Genomic DNA, 20,949 nt, shown 5'->3' on the forward strand with positions numbered 1-20,949 from the left:
AGACTGCACCCCCAGTCGCTCCAGAACCCAGGAGTTAAGAAGGGGAGGCATTGAGAGACTCGGACTGAAATAGAGCCACGGGTGAGTCTGCCCACTGGGTAAAGCTCGGCCCGGGTGGCAGGCCCAGATAGAGGTGGCTTATCGGAGCCAGGCAGGGCAGCTAGAGTCTTCCTAAGGTAGCCTTCCACACTCCGGCAGTGGGCTCCTCCCACACGGCCAGCTGCATGGTGCAGGCCCACAGTGAGAGCATTTCCGCACAGAGCCAGTTCCAAACCGTGGAACCAGTAAGGGGCTAGGGGCAGTTTTCTTCGGATGAGCTGCTTTATCAGATTCCTCCAAGACATCAGGCTACTGAAGGCTGGGAGGTGATACACTGGAAATCTACCGGGACGCTATTAGCCAATAGCGGAAAACTGCAATATCTCAGGGTCCCACTGACAACTGACCAATATGAGAAAACAAGGGAAGAAAATGTCCCAAACAAACCTAGATACTACATCAATAAAACCCAATGACAGCACAGCAGAAGAAATGTCAGAAAGGGAGTTCAGAATGTACATAATTAAAACGATCAGGGAAGCTAATGAGGAGATGAAAGAGCAAATGCAGGCATTGAAGGAGGAGATGAAAGAGCAAATGCAGGCATTAAATGATCGCACCAATCAACAGTTAAAAGACCAAATACGGGAAGCAAGAGATCATTTCAATAAAGAGTTAGAGATACTGAAAAAAAACCAAACTGAAATCCTTGAAATGAAGGAAACAATAAACCAAGTTAAAAACTCCATAGAAAGCATAACCAATAGGATAGAACACCTGGAAGACAGAACCTCAGACATTGAAGACAAATTATTTAATCCTGAAAGCAAAGTTGGCCAAACAGAAAAGATGGTAAGAAATCATGAACAGAATCTACAAGAATTATGGGATATCATGAAAAGGCCAAATTTAAGAATTATTGGGATTGAGGAAGGCTTAGAGAAACAAACCAAAGGAATGAACAATCTATTCAATGAAATAATAACAGAAAATTTCCCAAATCTGAAGAATGAAATGGAAAACCAAGTACAAGAGGCTTATAGAACTCCAAACATACAAAATTACAACAGACCCACACCAAGGCACATTATTATGAAAATACCTAACATACAAAATAAAGACAGAATTTTAAAGGCCGCGAGAGAAAAGAATCAAATTACATTCAGAGGGAAACCAATAAGAATATCAGCAGATTTTTCAATCCAGACCCTAAAAGCTAGAAGGGCCTGGAACAACATATACCAAGCCCTGAAAGAAAACGGATGCCAACCAAGAATCTTATACCCAGCAAAACTTACCTTCAAATTTGACGATGAAATAAGATCCTTCCATGATAAACAAAAGCTAAAGGAATTTACAAAAAGAAAGCCAGCATTACAGAACATTCTCAGCAAAATATTCCATGAGGAAGAGATGAAAAACAACGATGCAAATCAGCAACAGGAGGCACTAACCTAAAGGAATAGCCAAATAAAGGAGAAACCAAATCATGTCAAAAACAAATATGAGTCAATTGACTGGGAATACAAATCATATCACAATAATAACCCTGAATGTTAATGGCCTGAATTCATCAATCAAAAGACACAGACTGGCAGATTGGATTAAAAAGAAAAATCCAACAATATGCTGCCTGCAAGAGACTCATCTCATAGAAAGAGACACCCATAGACTAAAGGTGAAAGGATGGGGAAAAACATACCATGCACACGGACACAGCAAAAAAGCTGGAGTATCCATCCTCATCTCAGATAATGTGGACTTCAAACCAAAACTAGTCAGAAGGGATAAAGAAGGACATTACATGCTGCTTAAGGGAAGCATAAATCAGCAAGACATAACAATCATAAATATCTATGCCCCGAACATTGGCTCATCCACGTACGTCAAACAAATCCTTCTCAATTCCAGAAATCAAATAGACCACAACACAATAATACTAGGCGATTTTAACACACCTCTCTCACCACTGGATAGATCGTCCAAACAAAAATTGAATAAAGAAACTATAGATCTCAACAACAAAATCAGCAATTTAACTTAACGGACATATATAGAATATACCATCCAACAAAGAACGAATACATTTTCTTCTCAGCAGCACATGGATCCTTCTCTAAAATAGACCATATTTTATGCCACAAAGCTACTGTTAGCAAATACAAGAAGATAGAGATACTACCTTGTACTCTATCAGATCATAATGGATTGAAATTAGAAATAAATGACAGAATAAAAAACAGAAACTTCTCCAATACCTGGAGACTAAATAATACACTATTATATGATGAATGGATAACAGAAGACATCAGGAGGGAAATAAAAAAATTCTTAGAAGTAAACGAGAACAAAGACACATCATATCAAAATCTCTGGGACACTATGAAAGCAGTACTTAGAGGAAGATTTATTTCATGGGGTGCATTCAAAAAAAGAAGTAGAAATCAACAAATAAACGACTTAACACTACAGCTCAAAGCACTAGAAAAAGAAGAGCAGACCAACACCAAAAGTAGTAGAAGACAGGAAATAGTTAAAATCAGAGCCGAAATCAACGAAATCGAAACAAAAGAAACAATCGGGAAAATTAACAAAATAAATAGTTGGTTCTTTGAAAAAATAAATAAAATTGATAAACCCTTAGCCACACTAACAAAGAGAAAGAGGGAGAAAACTCAAATTACTAAAATTCGGAATGAACAGGGAAACATCACAACAGACACGACTGAAATACAAAACATAATTAGAAGCTATTTCAAAAATCTATACTCCAACAAAACAGAAAACCTCGAAGACATCAACAAATTTCTAGAGACATATGAACTACCTAAACTGAACCAGGAGGACATACACAACTTAAATAAACCAATTTCAAGCAATGAAATAGAAGAGGTCATCAAAAGCCTACCAACAAAGAAAAGTCCAGGACCAGATGGGTTCTCAGCCGAGTTCTACAAAACCTTTAAAGAAGAGCTCATTCCAATACTCCTCAAACTATTCCATGAAATAGAAGAGGAGGGAACCCTACCAAACTCCTTCTATGAAGCCAATATCACCCTGATACCTAAACCAGACAGAGACACATCGAGGAAAAAAAATTTCAGACCAATATCCTTAATGAACATCGATGCAAAAATTCTCAACAAAATTTTAGCAAACCGCATACAAATATATATTAAAAAGATAGTGCACCACGATCAAGTGGGTTTTATTCCAGGGATGCAAGGTTGGTTCAACATTCAGAAATCAATAAATGTCATTCATCATATCAACAGACTTAAAGTTAAGAATCACATGATTATTTCAATAGATGCAGAAAAAGCATTCGATAAAATACAGCATCCCTTCATGCTCAAAACACTAGAAAAAATTGGGGTAGTGGGAACATTCCTAAACATTATAAAGGCCATCTACGCTAAGCCCATGGCTAATATCATTCTAAATGGTGAAAAACTGAAAGCGTTCCCCCTAAAAACTGGAACAAGGCAGGGATGCCCTCTTTCACCGCTTCTATTCAACATCGTCCTTGAGACTCTAGCCAGAGCAATCAGACAAACCAGGGAAATTAAAGGGATACGAATAGGAAAAGAAGAACTCAAACTATCCCTGTTCGCTGATGACATGATTATATATTTAGAGGAACCTGGAAATTCCACCAGAAAACTTTTAGAACTCATAAGTGAATTCAGTAAAGTAGCAGGTTACAAGATCAATGCTCATAAATCCAATGCATTTTTATACATAAGTGATGAATCTTCAGAAAGAGAAATTAGGAAAACTACCCCATTCACAATAGCATCGAAAAAAATAAAATACTTGGGAATCAATCTCACAAAAGAGATGAAAGACCTCTAGAATGAGAACTACAGAACACTAAAGAAAGAAATTCAAGAAAACCTTAGAAGATGGAAAGATCTCCCAAGTTCCTGGATAGGCAGAATTAATATCGTCAAAATGGCTATACTACCTAAAGTGCTATACAGATTCAATGCAATTCCAATTAAAATCCCAATGATGTACCTTGCAGAAATAGAGCAAGCAATTATGAAATTCATCTGGAAGAATAAAAAACCTAGAATAGCTAAAGCAATCCTCAGTAGCAAGAGCGAAGCAGGGGGTATTGCAATACCAGATCTTCAACTCTACTACAAAGCAATAGTAACAAAAACGGCATGGTATTGGTACCAAAATAGACAGGTAGATCAATGGTACAGAATAGAGGACATGGACACAAACCCAAATAAATACAATTTTCTCATACTAGACAAAGGTTCCAACAATATGCAATGGAGAAAAGATAGCCTCTTCAACAAATGGTGCTGGGAAAACTGGAAAACCATATGCAGTAGAATGAAATTAAACCCCTATCTCTCACCCTACACAAAACTCAACTCAAAATGGATCAAGGACCTCGGAATCAGACCAGAGACCCTGCATCTTATAGAAGAAAAAGTAGGTCCAAATCTTCAACTTGTTGGCTTAGGATCAGACTTTCTTAACAGGACTCCCATAGCACAAGAAATAAAAGCAAGAATCAACAACTGGGATAGATTCAAACTAAAAAGCTTTCTCTCAGGAAAGGAAACTATCAGCAATGCGAAGAAAGAGCCTACAGAGTGGGAGAATATCTTTGCCAACCATACCTCAGATAGAGCGCTAATTTCCAGAATCTATAAAGAACTCAAAAAGCTCTACACGAAGAATACAAATAATCCAATCAACAAATGGGCTAAGGAAATGAACAGACACTTCACAGAAGAAGATGTACAAGTAATCAACAGATATATGAAAAAATGTTCAACATCCCTAGTAATAAGGGAAATGCAAATCAAAACTACCCTAAGATTTCATCTCACCCCAATTAGAATGGCGATTATCAAGAATACAAGCAACAATAGGTGTTGGCGAGGATGTGGTGAAAAAGGAACACTCATACATTGCTGGTGGGGTTGCAAATTAGTGCAGCCACTCTGGAAAGCAGTGTGGAGATTCCTCAGAAAGCTTGGAACGGAAACACCATTTGACCCAGCTATCCCACTCCTTGGCCTATACCCAAAGGACTTAAAATCAGCATACTACAGAGATACAGCCACATCAATGTTCATTGCTGCTCAATTCACCATAGCCAGATTGTGGAACCAACCTAGATGCCCTTCAGTTGATGAATGGATAAAGAAACTGTGGCATATTTATACAATGGAATATTACTCCGCAATGAAGAATGATAAAATTATGGCATTTGTAGGCAAATGGTCGAAATTGGAGAATATCATGCTAAGTGAGATAAGCCAATCTCAAAAAACTAAAGGACGAATGATCTCGCTGATAAGCGGATGAGGACATATAATGGGGGGTGGGAGGGGCTAGCATTAGGTTTAGGGTTAGGTTTAGAGTTAGGCTAAGGAGAGCGGTAAGAATGAAGGAAAGAAGGACTGTGTAGAGGGAAAAGAGGGGTGGGAGGGGTGGGGGGGAGGGGAAAAATAAAATAAACATCATTACCCTTGTAAACGTAAAAAAAAAATTAAAAAAAAAAAGAACTGTTTGTCTCAATTGGCCATTTAAGTTTAATAATAAAAGACTGGTTAATGATGACACTGCATGGTAAAACCTTCAGAAGGAAAGGAGAATGTTTTGTGGATCATTTGTTTTTGGGTGTGGGGAAGATTGAAGTTATTAGTTTTTTAAACTCAGTACTTTTTAATGGAAACAACTTGACCAAATATCTGTCACAGAATTTTGAGACCCATTAAAACAAAAATTTAATGAGAAAAAATGAAAGAAAAGACAGAGCAAGAGCAGTGTGGAAAGGGTGCTGGGGGGTCACAATCTCAAACCTAATATTCCCAGGGAGGACTCAGGAGTCCACTTTTAAAAGAATTTTCTGTTCGTATAGAAGGGAAAGCAGTAGAGTAGAAGCAGGAGACCAAGGGAAAAGGAGGAGTGGAGAAAGGGAAGGGGAAGAACTGGGGAATAAGATGACCAGATTATGCTGCATGCAGGTGTGAACATACCACAGTGCATTCTAATTTTATATATAACCACAATGCACCAATTTAAAAATAAATAAATAGAAGGAAGACCAATAGAGTAGAATAAGGGGATCAGGAGATGAAGGAGGGGAGGGAAAGGGACAAGACTGAAGACTGAAATGGAGAAAACTATGTTATATGCATTTATGAATATGTTTAAGTGAACCTCACTATTATGAACAACTATAGTGCACTAAAAAAAAAATTCAAGGAAAATAAATGTTCTGCTGCCTCTAATCAAAATCTTCAGAGGCATCCAGGTCTTCCCTTTTTCTTCCTATATCCTTCATCTAATCTGTAGTTGTCTATTGCCACATAATAAATTATTCCCAAACTCAATGGCTTCAGACAACAACAATCATTTATTATTCCTCATGGGTTCTTGGATTAAGGGGTTCAGACAGGACATAGTAGGGTCACAGCTACAATACAGAAGGGCTGGTGGCTGTATTAATTCACTCCCTTGCATGTCTAGAAGTTTAAACTGGCTGCAGTTGAAGGACTAGCAGAACTGTGGCCATAACCCTCCTCCCATGGCCTCCTCATGTACGATAAGCTTCCTCACAAAATGGTGGCAGAGTTCTTTGGGCAAATATCCCAAGCAAAAGTGGGAGCCATGCAGAAGCCATCTTGCTGTACAGGACTTACATCATTAACAGTGTCACTTCCTCCACATTCTATTGGTTGAACTACCTACTAAGATTTGCCTGGATTTGAGAGGAAGGATCATAGACCCTTACATCTCAATGGAAGCATATATCAACATCATATTTCAAGAAGAAAGTGTGGGTGCATGTAACTTGGTATGGATATCTTTAAAAAACAAAATCAGCTATACTTTCTGTAAATCTTGTTAAATCTAACTCCAAATAAAATCTCAAACCTGACCTTCTCCATCATTACCATCCTAGATCAGTTGATTACAAAATGTCTTAGACTTATTGTCAATTGTTTTCAAACTGGTCTCTGCTCTCACTCTTAGCCTCCCTTATGTCAGTTCTTTACACAAAAGCTGAAATATCTTTCCCGTATTCCACCATCTTCATCACCTTCAAAATAAAATCCAAAGTGCATACACTCTTCATGAATTGGCTCATGACAAGCTGCCTGCAATAAGAAGATCTATTACAGGTTTGAGGGTGGAGGAAGCTGTTAAAGATTATTCAATTCTTCCAAGCTATCACCAATTTAATGGTTGACTTTTTAATCTGGATCTCTGTAATATCAGCTGTGTAGCTTCTGTATTTTCTCCATGTAGGAAGTCCTGAATGATCATCTACTTATATATCTTGTCACTTCCTACCAAAGACACAAGAAGAAAATAATACTCTAATATCCAGATATTTATACAAGACCCCTAATGTCTCCATTTCTGGGGCACAAGATTGAAATCAAAATGATTGACAATCCACCAATCCCTTTGCCAGCACCTTCCACGGAATAGTTTCTCGTCATAGGATGAGGAAGTTTCCGATATCACCATAACTGTCACAGATGATAATGCTTTGTTTTCTGAAGACCTGATTTTGCATGTTACTTCTGATATTTCTGATTACATATTAGTTATTTGAAGGCAAGAATCAGAAACAAACTCAAATGAGATTAAGATATTTAAAAGGGACATTTGTGTTTAAAAGAACTGAGGAGTATCTCAGAGGACACATTCCATCAGGAAACACTACTCCTAAAGAGCCATGAGGAAACCATGGAACCTTCCTTCTCCATCCCTCATCTCTGTTTCTCTCTGCACATCAACTTCATATTTCTTTGTGTCTAAAGAATGCTTCCTTGGCAATTCAGTCCACATGGCAGAATATGGCCAACCCCAGGTCCTGTGGCACACACTACAGGTCTAGTCCCTTGAAAATGCCAGTCTTATACAGCCCCAACTCCAAATTCCTACAAAAGGGTCTCATATAAGCCCTCCATGAATTGGGTGGCCTCCTCTGTCCTAATGATCTATGGCCATGAAGGTGGGACCACTTCGGTTACTACAAATCTATTTCTATCCTATTGGCTATGGCGTATCCATGACTGAAAATAAGCAGTGTTCCAAGAGATCTATGGTGGGCTTTGGCAGACTTTTCAAAGATGTGTGATGCAGCAGGGACTTGGATCTGAATGCATGGATAACAGACATGGTTTGGAATTGATACCCCCAGACATGGTCTATTTCTTTTAAAACTCTCACTAATAAAAATATGTAAGGCACATCAAATCTGTGCAACCATGTCCATGTCATGTGCCCCAACCTCATCTGAATGCATGGTGGACAATAGAAGTAATGAGACAGGTCAGCTGACTCATGCTTCCTTCTCTAAAGAATTTTAACCAAGAAACAGATTCTGTAGCCATTTTGGTGGTAAGAACTTGAACTGACTATTTTCATATATTTTAGGAATAGTGGCCATATTTAGGTCCTGTACAGAGGACATTGGTCAAAGGACTCAAAAAGAATCAGTGAAGCACAGATGAGTCAAACCACAACACCCCTGAGATATGAGAACAAAGCTTTGGTTCCCAGGAGCTCTTAGAATCCAGTTCCCATGATGCCTAGCTGCATTCAGCACCCTTATCCTTGAAATTGTCTATTTTATCTTGACAATAAAATCCCCCCACTGTTACCGAGGTAGCTTGAAATGATATCTATTTGCCACAACTAACAATCCCTTACTAAGAGAGCCTGAGAGGGTGTCAGGTGGAGGATGAAGCTTGAAAGATGGGAAACATCTTGTCACCAGTCATTTCACTGTGCTGGCCTTTTGTGTCCAAATTTTCCCTTTTTATATTGGATTAGGGCCAACCTAATGACCTTATTTTTAATTGATTGCCTCTATAAAGATTCTATGTCTAAATAAAGTCACATCCTGAGGTACTGAAAGTTAGGACATCAGTAAGTGAATTTTGAAGGTGACCCAATTTGGCCATTAACACAGAATTATGATTCCCCTGGATTAGCCTGCACAGCAAGTTCCTTGTTTTCTGTGGTAGACTGGGCTTTCCTAGAATCAGACCCTGAGATGGAGATTTGAGAGCAAGTCATTTACTTAAGAGGTGACCCCAAGAAGTGCAGGAAGGGAAGTGGAGAAGAGAGATATAAGAAAGGAAGGAAGTCAGAAGAGACCAGGTCCCTGAGCTGCTTCTTCATGCTGTAAACTGAAGCCCCTGGGAGCATCTGGGAGACCTCCTGGAGCACACCTCAGAACCGGACCATCCTGGGAATGAGGATTCTGAGAATTTTCCCACATCCCTTCTTGACGGCTCCTCTACCAGTCCTAGCTCCCATCCTGACGAGCTAGAGAGCAGAGAATGTCCTTGAGAAAAGAGTGAGGGGTGTTTACTGGAGGAATCCTGCAGGTGGCGTGCCCTGGGGTAGTCAATGCTGAGGGGTAGAGGCCGTGACAGCCTCTACCATGTTACTGGGCACAGCTGAGTCACACCAGGCATGATCGTGACCTCGTAGTGCGTGGACACTGGAAGATCTGTCTGCCCTGAAGGAACCGCTGCCTAAGATTCTGCAGAAAGAACTTTCCAAGAACTTCAGGGAGGAAACACTCTTCAGGTCTCAGGTGTGATAGAAGGGAACGCCATCTCTCCCTGGCTGTGTTTTCAGCGTCCCCAGTCATGGTTGTCAAGATGCAAGGAGATCATGAAGGATTGGGAGGTGATAATGATTCCCATTCTTTTCCAACTCGCTCAGCTTTGCCACAGAGCAAAACATCCACGGCATTGATTTTTATTGCCAAGCCAAAACACTCCACTTTATTAGTGACTAATGCAGTCTGCAGACAACCCTGTGTCTCCAGGCCACTCACCAGACTGAGCGTGAAGTGCTCAGACTCTTAATTTCCTTTTCTGATCACCAAGTTTTAGTCCAAAATTGCTTTCCTTCTTTCTCTCTCTCCCTCTCTCTCTCTATTGCCACTTAATACTTTTCTCTCCTCTTAAAACTTGCTTATGTGACTTCCCCCACACTATTATTACCAGCAATTAATATTTATTGGCATAAAATGATACAGAGCAGATTAATTCCAGAAACCTTCTTCCGTCCATCAAATCCTAATTCTTCCTCCAACCTATCTGCTCTTTTCATAAGCTGAGTCATATGCTAGTGATATAGTGACACTATTAATAATCCCTCACATTTATATAGCTCAGGAAATCAGAGAGCCAAAGTGAGAGAAGTTTTGAAAGGTCATCTGATCCAGAGACCGTGCTGCATCCTATGTACCAGGCCACTATTATCTGAGCCAGGGGTCACACTCTGGTGGGTCATTCAAGAAATAAGACATCAGAGAAGCATTGTTTAGCCCAAGTAAGATTTTAAAAATCAAGAAACTTCCCATTTTTAAAATTGTTTCAAACTCTCTTTTAAAAAGAAAAACCATTTTCTTGTAGCAGGTGGCAATTCTTGGTTAGAGCCCGGAGGTGGTTGCTCCTATAGGGCAGGGTTTTTTTTTTTTTTTTTTTTTTTTTTTTTTTTTTTTCTTTTTATTGTAAACAAATGGGATACATGTTGTTTCTCTATCTGCACATGGCGCAAAGGCATACCATTTGTGCAATCATAAATTTACATAGGGTAATGTTGTTTGATTCATTCTGCCATTTTTTCCCTTCCCCCCCTCCCCTCCCACCCTTCCCGGGGAGGGGTTTTTGTTCATGATTCACCACCCTCCCTGATGGACTGTCTCAGTCTGTATCACTCAGTTGCTTGGGTTCTCTGATGTGTGAATCTTGTACAACAGCCCCCAAGACGTTGTGGAGACCTAACGTTTCCGCTTGAGCACCCCCAGGGAAAGGGAGCTTACGACCTGTAAAGACAACCCATTCCTTCTCTGAACAGTTTATTCCAGAGTTCTCTCTCCAGCTCTGAAAGTCAAAGCCTCACCACCTCCTCAACACTGGACAAAGGAACAGGCTCCCCCACCGAGTTTTCTCTAAAACAAGGATCCCCTGTTTCTGTCGCATGTGGTTTCTAGTTCCTTCACCTTCTTGGTTTTCATTTTCTAGACTGTTTGACTCTTTTTCTTGCTTTTAAAGTATAAAATTCGGAAGCGAGGCTATCCTCCTGAGGCTCATCCCTCTATCTTCTAAAACCTTATCTGTGTGCTGGAGAGCTAACTAAGGACCCACCAGGTACCTGGCGCTCTGCTGGACACTGGCTTCAGTTAGCAACAGCCAAGCTCAGTGCCTGACCCCGATGCTCAGATCCCAGGGGGAGACCGCGTCGCCCAGCAATAACCCCAGAAGGGTAAACTTGCCCTGTCACAGGTGGGAAATAAATTCCAAGAGAAATTCAAGATTTTAGACATAAAAAATGAAATTGTAAATAATATGTTTAAAAATGAAATTATAGCAAGTTTTTAACAACTAAATAATTGGATCTTGAACTTTCCTAATCACAACTTGAAATCTAGCAGCCATAAAAAATAGATAACTCTAAGTACACCAAATTTTAACATTTTCTGTAGGTGAAAAAAAAAATCACCATAAAAACTCAAAAGACAAACTTAGGGAAATATTATAATACAAATGACAAAGGACTGATTTCCCTAATACACAAATTGGTCTTACAAACCAAAATTGACAAAATACATTAAAAATTTACAAAATAAATACAAGTGATGTAAGTAAATGAGACAATTCTAAACTTTATTAATAATCAAATAAACACAAATTAAAATATTGAGATGCTTTTCAAGTAAATATTGGCCATGATATTTTAAAACGGATGTTCGCTCGTGCTGAGAACGAAGGGAAACCAGTGCTTTCGTGCATTGGAATGGCCCTTCTTTAGGAAAGTCAGCGATCGGCTCACTTTGCATGTTCTAAGGGTGTGATTTTAATTGTTCCCACGCTTCACTCTCTCATCCCATCTACCCCGAGTCACATCATGGCTTCCGGAGCTCGCTCCCACCTGCACCGCCCTGGATCTCCATATCCATCGGTTCTCTTGATGCCACTCAACCTGCAGTTCCTGGGACTCAGGCCCACTGACCTGGCCTGAGAGGATCCCCACACATCTTGTCTCTGCTCTCACGACTCCCAGGAAGTGTAGCAACCATGGTTAACTCAGTGGTCTCGCCACCAAGGTTCCTGATAAAGGAATAATCTGAATTTTCCAGGATTGTATTTCTACCCCAGCTTCCTCTCCTGCAGTGGATGGTGAGTCTGACTGGAAAAGAAATGTCAGGTCCTGGAGCAATAAAAAAATTTTAAAAAAGGTAATAGCAGGACCAAAACCATTCACATTGATGCCTGGGGTAGTTTGGTGCTCAGTAGAAAAATGGAAATAAACATTATTTCATAGGCCCCATCCTCTAGAAATATCTTTGCTCGGCAAGGACTGGCTGTCCCCCTGGTTATAGTGAGTTAATACCCATGAACCCCTGGCATCGTTCACTCATGCCCCTTACCCAGTACTTGCAGCCGGACATCCTTGCAGCCCAAGTTGACTTACTTCATTTTTATTATGAAAACACCAGTCATACTAAAGACTATTCTTCAACCTATCTTTCAGTCTCCAGTAGATCTGAATTTACCCTCTCCCAGGGAAACCACAAAGAGATTGATGCAACACCATCTTCTCAAAGCAGCCATATTTTAATTCACAAAAAGTGTACATATTTAGGGTGGGCAACATGATGTCTTGAAATGTGCTTCCACTGTGGAATGATTAGACTCATTAACATATAATTCACATACTTGTTTTTTGTGGTAAGAAAACTTAAAATCTACCCTTGTAGAGATTTTCAAGTATATCACACATTGTTAACTATAGTGACCCCGTTACGCAATAGAGCACTTGAACTTATTCCTCCAATCTCACTCAATCTGTGCCTTGACCAACATCTCCCAGGTCCATCCACTAGCTTTAATAAATACCATTCTACTCACATCTTTTATGAGTTCAGGTTTTGGTGGGAGGTTCTTGTTTGTTTGTTTGTTTTTAAGGTTCCACAGGTTAGTTAGATCATTTGGTATCTGTCTCTTCATGCCTGGCTTGTTTCTCTTAACATAATGTTCTCCAAGTTCATTCATGTGGCCACAAATGACAGGTTTTCCTTCTTTTTTAGGTAGTATTTCAGTGTGTGTGTGTGTGTGTGTGTGTGTGTGTGTGTGTACCACGTTTGCTTTATCCATGATTCATGGATGGACACTTACTTTGATTCCATAGCTTGACAATTGGGAATTATGCTGCGACTTTAAAACACAGTTGCCATCAATAAATGGAGGTGAAGAACAGAAGTTCATTGGATTAGACAAATGGGAACAAAGGGAAGGGAGAGGGCTGGGAATAGGGAAGACAGTGGAATGAATCAGACTTAACTTTCCTACGTTCATATAAGACTACACGACCAGTGAAACTCCACACCGTGGCCAACCCAAGCATGGGATTAGAATAAGTTATAAACCACGTATGTGTAAGATGTCAAAATACACTCAACTGCCATGTATATATAAAAAGAACAAATGAATTTTAAAAACCAGAGGTGCCATTCAGCCATGGTACCTGGGCTCATCTAACCTTACCAGGCTTCTCTTGCCTCTTGGTAAAAATGGAGCCAACAAGAGATGAGAAGGGAAAAGGTGAACCTGCACATGAGTTGAGAGTCCCTCCCTTGGAATCCAGTGACTTTTTATACTCTTTCCTCTCATTGTACCAAGGACCTCAGTAAAGATTAGTCGAGGGCCACATTTCAACAAACGATGCTGGGAGGCTGGTATCTGCATGCAAATGAATAAAATTAGAACCTTTTTACAATATGCAAAAAATTAACTCAAAATGCATCAAATACCTAACAATAGGGCTAACACAAAAATTCTAAAACAGAGAAAATTTTCATGGCCTTGAATTTTTTAAACATGACAGCAAAAGCATAGGAAATAAAAGTAAAAATAAACAAGTGGGATTTCATGAAAATTAGCAACTTCTGTGTGTCAAATAATGCTATCAACAGAGTAAAAAGGCAGCCTGCAGAAAGGGCAAAAAATATTTGTAAATAATATAACATATGGGTTAACATGCAGCATATAAAGAAACACGTACAACCCAAACAACCTAATTCTAAAATGAGCAAAGAGCTTGATGAGACATTTCTCTAAAGATATATAAATAACCAAGAATCACATAAAAAATGCTCAATGGCTCCAGTCATTAGAGAAATGTAATTCCAAATCCTCAATGAGTTGCCACTCATGTATACCCATTAGGATGGCTAGTAATTTTTAAAAAATACAAAATAAGTGTTGACAAAAATGTGGAAAAAGTTGGATTTCTTGTATATTGCCAGTAGAAATATAAAGTAGTGCAGCTGCCAGTGTGAAACACAAGGGTGCCCCTCAAAAACTTAAATATGAAGCCTGCCATATGGGCCAACAATTGCACTGCTAAGTGCAAACCCAAAAGAATTGAAAACAGGGATTTGAACCGATATCTGTATACCCATATTTGTAACAGCATTTTTCACAATGGCCAAAAAGAGGAAACTCCACTGTCCACCAACAGGTGAATGGATAAGCACATACACACACGATGTATTCCCTCATCAAAAGCAATGGCGTTCTGATACAAGCCACAACACAGATGAACCTCGAAAACACTGTGCTAAGCCACATAAGCCAGATACAGAAGCACAAATGTCATCTGATTCCACTTGCATGAGGAACATAGAAGAGGTGAATCCACAGAGACAGAAAGTGGAACAGTGGTTCCCAGGAGCTGGAGGGGGAGAGTAATGGAGAGTTATTTGGTGGGTCCAGAGTTTCAGTTTGGAGGATGAAATAGTTCTGGAGATGAGTAGTGGAGAGGGTTGCATGACAATGTAAATGTACTGGGTGCCACCAAATTGTATAATTAAGTGGTTAAAGTGGCCAAGGTGATCTTATCTATATTTTACCACAATTTTAACAAAGATTAAACAATCCACAGGGGAAGTTTTTGTTTGTTAATTAAGTTCCAAACTATGTGCCAAGTTCTAAGCTACCCACTGGAAATACAGTGAGTCACAAGGTCAGCAAAGTCCCTGCCCACCCACAGTGTACCACTAACACAATAAAGCAAATAGCTACATTAATTTAAAAGATGTAATTTGGGGTGGTGATGGTTGTATGCACAGATGACGTCATGTAAGGAGAAAACGCTCAGGGAACAGAGTTGGGGTGGGAGTGCTATTTTAGACGCAGTGTCCAGAGACGTCTCTTGAAGTTGGCAACATTTAAACAGAAACCTAAATGATGAGGAACAATCACTTAAAGGTTCGGAGGAGTCTGCCAGGCAGAAGGAACATCACATGTAAAGGTCACAAGGTAGAGATGAGCTCAGTAGTCAAGAGCACCAGGAAGGAACAGTTGAAAGCAGAGAGATGGGCAGATTCCAGCTCATATGGACCAAATAGGCTGTAGCTAGGAGTCTTGATTTTTATTTAGGACTACTAGGGAGTCATTGAGAGTATTTAAGCAAGAGAGTAGCATAGTCTCATGAACATTTCTAGAAGGAGACTTTGGCTACTGAAATAACCACTTTGGAATACTGACAAGCCAAAGAGAGAGCAGGGACCCCATTAGTGACAGATGCCTGCAAACTCCATCCTCCATATGCAAACAACTGAGCCAGAATAGTTCTATGCAGTGACTGATGTCGAGAGCAAATTAGAATCCAGGTCATCTGCCTCTTTGGTAATATCTACCCTTTGGGTGCTGAAGGTTCTTGCAAAGTTAAATCCATTGCTGTAGGGGAAGCTAAGCCGACTGTGCTCCACTTCAGGATCAAGAAAACTAGATGTTTCCAATCAAAACAGCCAGTGGGGCTTTCCTCACCATCCACCATTTATTTCCCTGTATTTCTCTAACCTCATGACCACCAGTTAGGCAACCAGGATCAGTTTACTGGGGCTTGGCACAAATGTGGGCTATTTTCCTCTAGTCTGAAGTTAGAGAAACCCAGAATACAATCTGATTTACCAGACTCAGCACATCATAGACCTAGACCAGGAGGATCCTGATAAGAGACAAGATCCTTGGGAGGAAAAATAGCATTAGGCAAATGATTTTCATAAAGGTTTTATCATCAGAGTCTCCATTTATTTTTATTTGTTCTAATTAGTTGCACATGACAGTAGAATGCATTTGGATACATCATACATAAACGGAATGTAACTTCTCATTCTTCTGGATGTACATGATGTAGAATTACATCGTGTAATCATATATGCACACAGGGTCATAATGTCATCAGTCTCTGAATTGAAGATCAATGTCCCTTCAGACAGTAAGCCATGCTGGTGTAAAGCTGTGAGATCTTTCTGCACATGCATCTGGTAACAACCTTTCCCCATTTTAAACCCTTCATTGACCCCCTATGGGCTGTGGGATTGAGTACAAACCTCAGACCATCAGAAAGGAGCTCTGGAGACCTGCCTGCTCTTCTTCCTCCACTCTTCCCTTCAGCAACTGAACATGCCCTGGGTGGCCCACCACTAAGTCTGTGTACCACATCAGGAATGCCGCCCACCCTTCTGCTCTCAGCAGCCAGTCTGAAGAAGAACTGCTTCCCATCCTTCAAGACACTGTAGAAATGTCTCCTCCCTTCCAAATCCTTCTTTGATCATCAATTCCCTGCAAGGAAAAGTTTATCATTCCACCCTCTGGCCACTACTCTATCTTTCATGTGAATCAATTACAGAATTTTCATGTATGTTACAAACATTTCTTTACATATTTCTCACCCATTCTAAATTACAAGCTCCGTGAGATCAGTGACCGTATCTAAATGGGCTCCAGCCCCCATTAGAGTGTCGGGAACAAAATACAAACTCAGTGAATGTTTGATCAAATTTATTATTAGAGATTATATTCAGCCTAGAAAGTAAATAATTACCTCCTAGTTCTTCATTCCAGTATTTCTGATATGGAAAGTACTCACTTAGATTGTAAGATTCACACCTCAGTTTTCCACAGTACTTCACATATTTTAACCTACTGCATACATTACTTACCATATTATTTACTTATTTATTGTGTTCAGTGTTTCTCATCTGTTGACTCCATGAGGAAGTAAACTCCACATGAACAGAGAATTTTTTGTCTATTTTCTTCATTGATATAGCTCCAAAACTGCTCCAAAACAGTGCCCAGCCCCTAAATAAAGGATTGATTTATTGAATTAAGTAATAAATAAAACATTTTAGGTTCTGTCTACAGTGAATCTGCAAAGCTACATGTGTAGATGGGCTGGCTCTTCCTATGATACCTTTCTGAGGAGTTCTGAGACCCAAAGAAGCACATTTAACAAGAGAAAAGTACTTTTTATTGCTGTAGCATCATTTTTTTTTTATTTCGTACTCTTATGTTTTAAATAAGGACAAAGGCATGTCAAGAAAAGGAAACAGACACAATGTTCTTTTCAACTATTTTCAGAAGACTTCATGACTTTTGAAGAAGCGACAGTGGAAAGCGCTGAGATTCTCCCTCCCAACAGGATTAAAGGATGAATTGTATAACGTTGTTGGTGAGGCATCTTGATCTCCCCACCTCGCAGACCCACCACAGGGAAGCAGGCAGCCTACTCTCCTTTCAACTTCTGTCAGTTACCCCCATCTCCCAGTGACTCATCCTCCTGATCACCGCCATGTCTGAGGAAGAGTCAGGAGACAATATGCTCTGAAGGCTGAATTCAGCATCAGGGAGAATGAGATTCACAGCCTACAGCTACCTTGTCTCCTTTGAACTCCACCACCAGGGAGACCTTTTTTACCAAAGTGCTTCGTTCCCTTCCTGCCCCCTGCACCCACCACTGCCAGAAAGGTGTGGGAGATTCACGGGGGAGGGTGGTGTGGCCACCAAGCAGCTCTGTTCCTGTGTCCAGTGTGCACATATGTGGCTCCATGGTGTTTTCCTTTCCTTGTAGGCTAGACAGTAGGATTTGAGCCAGGGTGGGGGAAGAAATATGAAAGTGTTTCTGTATATCCTGTATTGATCCTCATGATAAAAACAATGTGATTGTTTTGCTCTTACCTGTGTATTGTGGATCCCCCCCCAACCACACCCGTACCCATAGACAAAAGTAAATGTATAAACACACACTTCCTCCAGGGACCTATCTCGTGTGGGTTATACTCCATCGTCTCTCCTACACCCCCGTCCTTATGCTGTAACCCAGTTAATCTGTCCTTACACCTACATTCAGTGTTGCAAATTAATACACATGTACAGTGTGAGACCTTGAGTAAAGTATTAGTGCTGTTCTAAATGATGACAAGAACATAGCACTTTGGCCTCTTGCTGCATGGAGTTAAACAGGTCAGTGCAGAGTTTGAGGGTCTGCTGTCTTTATTTGGGGGTCAATTAAAGTCAAAGTGTTACAGCTAAAAACTTGCAACATCAAAGCCCAGTTCTTAAAAGAAAGAAATTCTAAGTTGAGAAGGAATAAAAAGAAAACAATTCCAAGATTACAGACTAGATTCCACTTCTAAAAGGTTATGTACAGAGTCTACTTTGAGAATAAGACTTTCATTTTTATTTATTTATTTTTTTAGGAATGAGAGCATTAATTGAGATAAAGGAAAACTCAGCATAAAACTTGACTAGTCTGAGGTAACTTAGGAATATTTTCATTCATTTATTAATATATGTAATTGTCAAAACAACATAAATACCATTTCCTCTGTGCCTTCTATATGGATCAGAAGGAAGCCTCCAAAACCACTGAAACCTCACTCTATTTTTATCTACTTGGTGCATACCTACACCAATTATATATACATCCAATACCATATGTGTATCAAACATCACTCATTCATGGGTGGAGTTGGTTGTCACTCAGAAAGTAGAAGTTGGAAGGTGAATGAGCTAACAACACCCACCACCACCAAAATAGCAAACCCTGTCTAATATTTTGCTTCTTTATTTGCTTTTTTTAATTTAAAGATGTTTTTCCTGCCTTTAAACACATCAGAATTCCTGCACAGGTGGTTCCTTAAGCTCAGTAACACAGCCCAGCATGTCATAGGCTGATGGCCAAGGAGTAGGACCACCCTGAGGAAGGAACAAATGGTGTAGCCCCTCATGTACCTGAGAACAGTCACACTGTATGGAATAAAGATGCACAAAAGAAGGGCAAGCCAACCTAATGGGCAGGCGCCTGCTGCCTTTCTCCAGCCTATGGTGACTTCTGGGATGAAGCATACAGGATTGCACAAAAGTCAAACACCATGCACACAATACCACAATTTTTATTTCCTAGACCCAGTGAGTCTATGTCCCTCCATCTCCACCTACCACGTGTCCCCTTTCCACACATCACACTGCAGCCAAAGGAAACTTTTCCACATTCAGAACTAACCGTTTCATACTTTGCTTTTGGAACAGATTCCACAAGTCCCTAAGCAAATCTGCAAGGTCCTTTGCCCTGGTTTCCTCTGAATTCACCAGCGGCATCTCACACTGAGCCTCTCTCCCTCATGCTGCTGCCACACTGGCTTCTCTCGGTTCCTGCAAGCACCCTGCTTCACAGGATCTCACCTTTCTAGAACTCTTCCTATCTAGAATGTCTCCCCAGCTCATGACTGTGGCGTACTTCATTCTTTAGGTCTCTGCTCAAATGCTAGTTCTGCAAGGCCTTGTCTAACCACACCAAACTAGGTCAGAACTCTATCAGACAATATAACAATCCCTGTGTTTCTTTTTTTGTTCTACTTTCCAAAATGATTTTTAAAAATCAATGGCCCATAAAAAGAGTTGATTCTCTGTCCATGCTCCAGGTTCTAATCTCCATGCAAGAAGAGCCATGGGTCATATTTAATACTCTATTCTGAACCTAATATCATGTCTGATGCATAGTAGATAGTCCATAAATATTTGCTGAATTGATGGATAAGACTGTGGGATCTCCATGGAGATGTTTCCAAAGTAATATTTCTAGAAGATATGGAGGTCATTAAAAGGTGACACTCAGAATTCATAGTTATCTGTCTTCTGACAATAAAGTAAATGTCCTAGAAGAGATGAAAGTAGATAGTGGTTTTCATTACTGGAGAATAAGAAATAACTTGAGTTAATTGAGGCTGGTGTCCATGAGCAATACTTCAGAAATAAAATAGAGCTTCTGACCTTTTTGATCAAGAAATATTACAAAGTTATATATATGACCCAGTTCAGCCCTACATCTATATAAAATTGTTTCCAATAATTAATGCAGATCATTACATTTTTCTTTCATTCTACAGTATCTTAGCCTCTATGACATCTTGGGAACTAGGCTAATATTCTAGTTGAACATTCTGAGATCACATTTCCTTTCCTTTCTTTATTTCTCCTTATGTTTACTGCTTGTATTTTTCATAGCAAATACCTAAATTGGATATGACCAAATGTTAGGAAAAGTTTCTTTGGTCAAGGTTGATATCCATCCCATCATCTACCACCAAAGAATTTGACTGACTTTAGTATGTAAAAACTGAGCTATTGTTTTATAATCATTTTAGAAAAAAAAATGAACCTCATAGAAAAAAATTCAAACTATACCTGGAAAAAAAACATTTAAATTATACCTAGAACAGGTAAAAAGAATGAATCTTATATTTTATAGCATGTTGTTATTTACATAACTCTTTGGTATTCCCTCTCTCTTGATCCTGGCTGAAGATCTCTCGACCTTTGGTCATAGCAAGGCATGACTGAAGAAACTTTTTCTGATAAGAAAACTGATGCAGAACATCTCCAGCTCAAGGTCATACAACTAATAAAGTTCCAGAACCCAAAATTCCATTTTTCTGCTTCACTGTATCTTTATAATTATGAACTCCAGTTTATGCATTAAGCGAGTGAGACAAAAGTTCAAAGAGTGACTAGCAAGAACGTCTAGCCTGATGGAGCTCCAGCC

General features: G+C 39.7%; 1 protein-coding gene across 1 annotated transcript in view; it reads left to right on the forward strand.

Annotated features, from left to right (window-relative positions):
* Positions 1-16,642, forward strand: part of LOC124959081 (uncharacterized) — a 33,369-nt gene extending 16,727 nt beyond the window's left edge. The window contains 1 exon segment of the mRNA XM_047517724.1: positions 16,518-16,642. Coding sequence (XP_047373680.1) covers positions 16,518-16,642 — 125 coding nt within the window.
* The last annotated feature ends 4,307 nt before the right edge of the window (positions 16,643-20,949 follow it).

This window comes from Sciurus carolinensis, chromosome 11, assembly GCF_902686445.1.
Source record: "Sciurus carolinensis chromosome 11, mSciCar1.2, whole genome shotgun sequence".
Taxonomy (NCBI): Eukaryota; Metazoa; Chordata; class Mammalia; order Rodentia; family Sciuridae; genus Sciurus; species Sciurus carolinensis.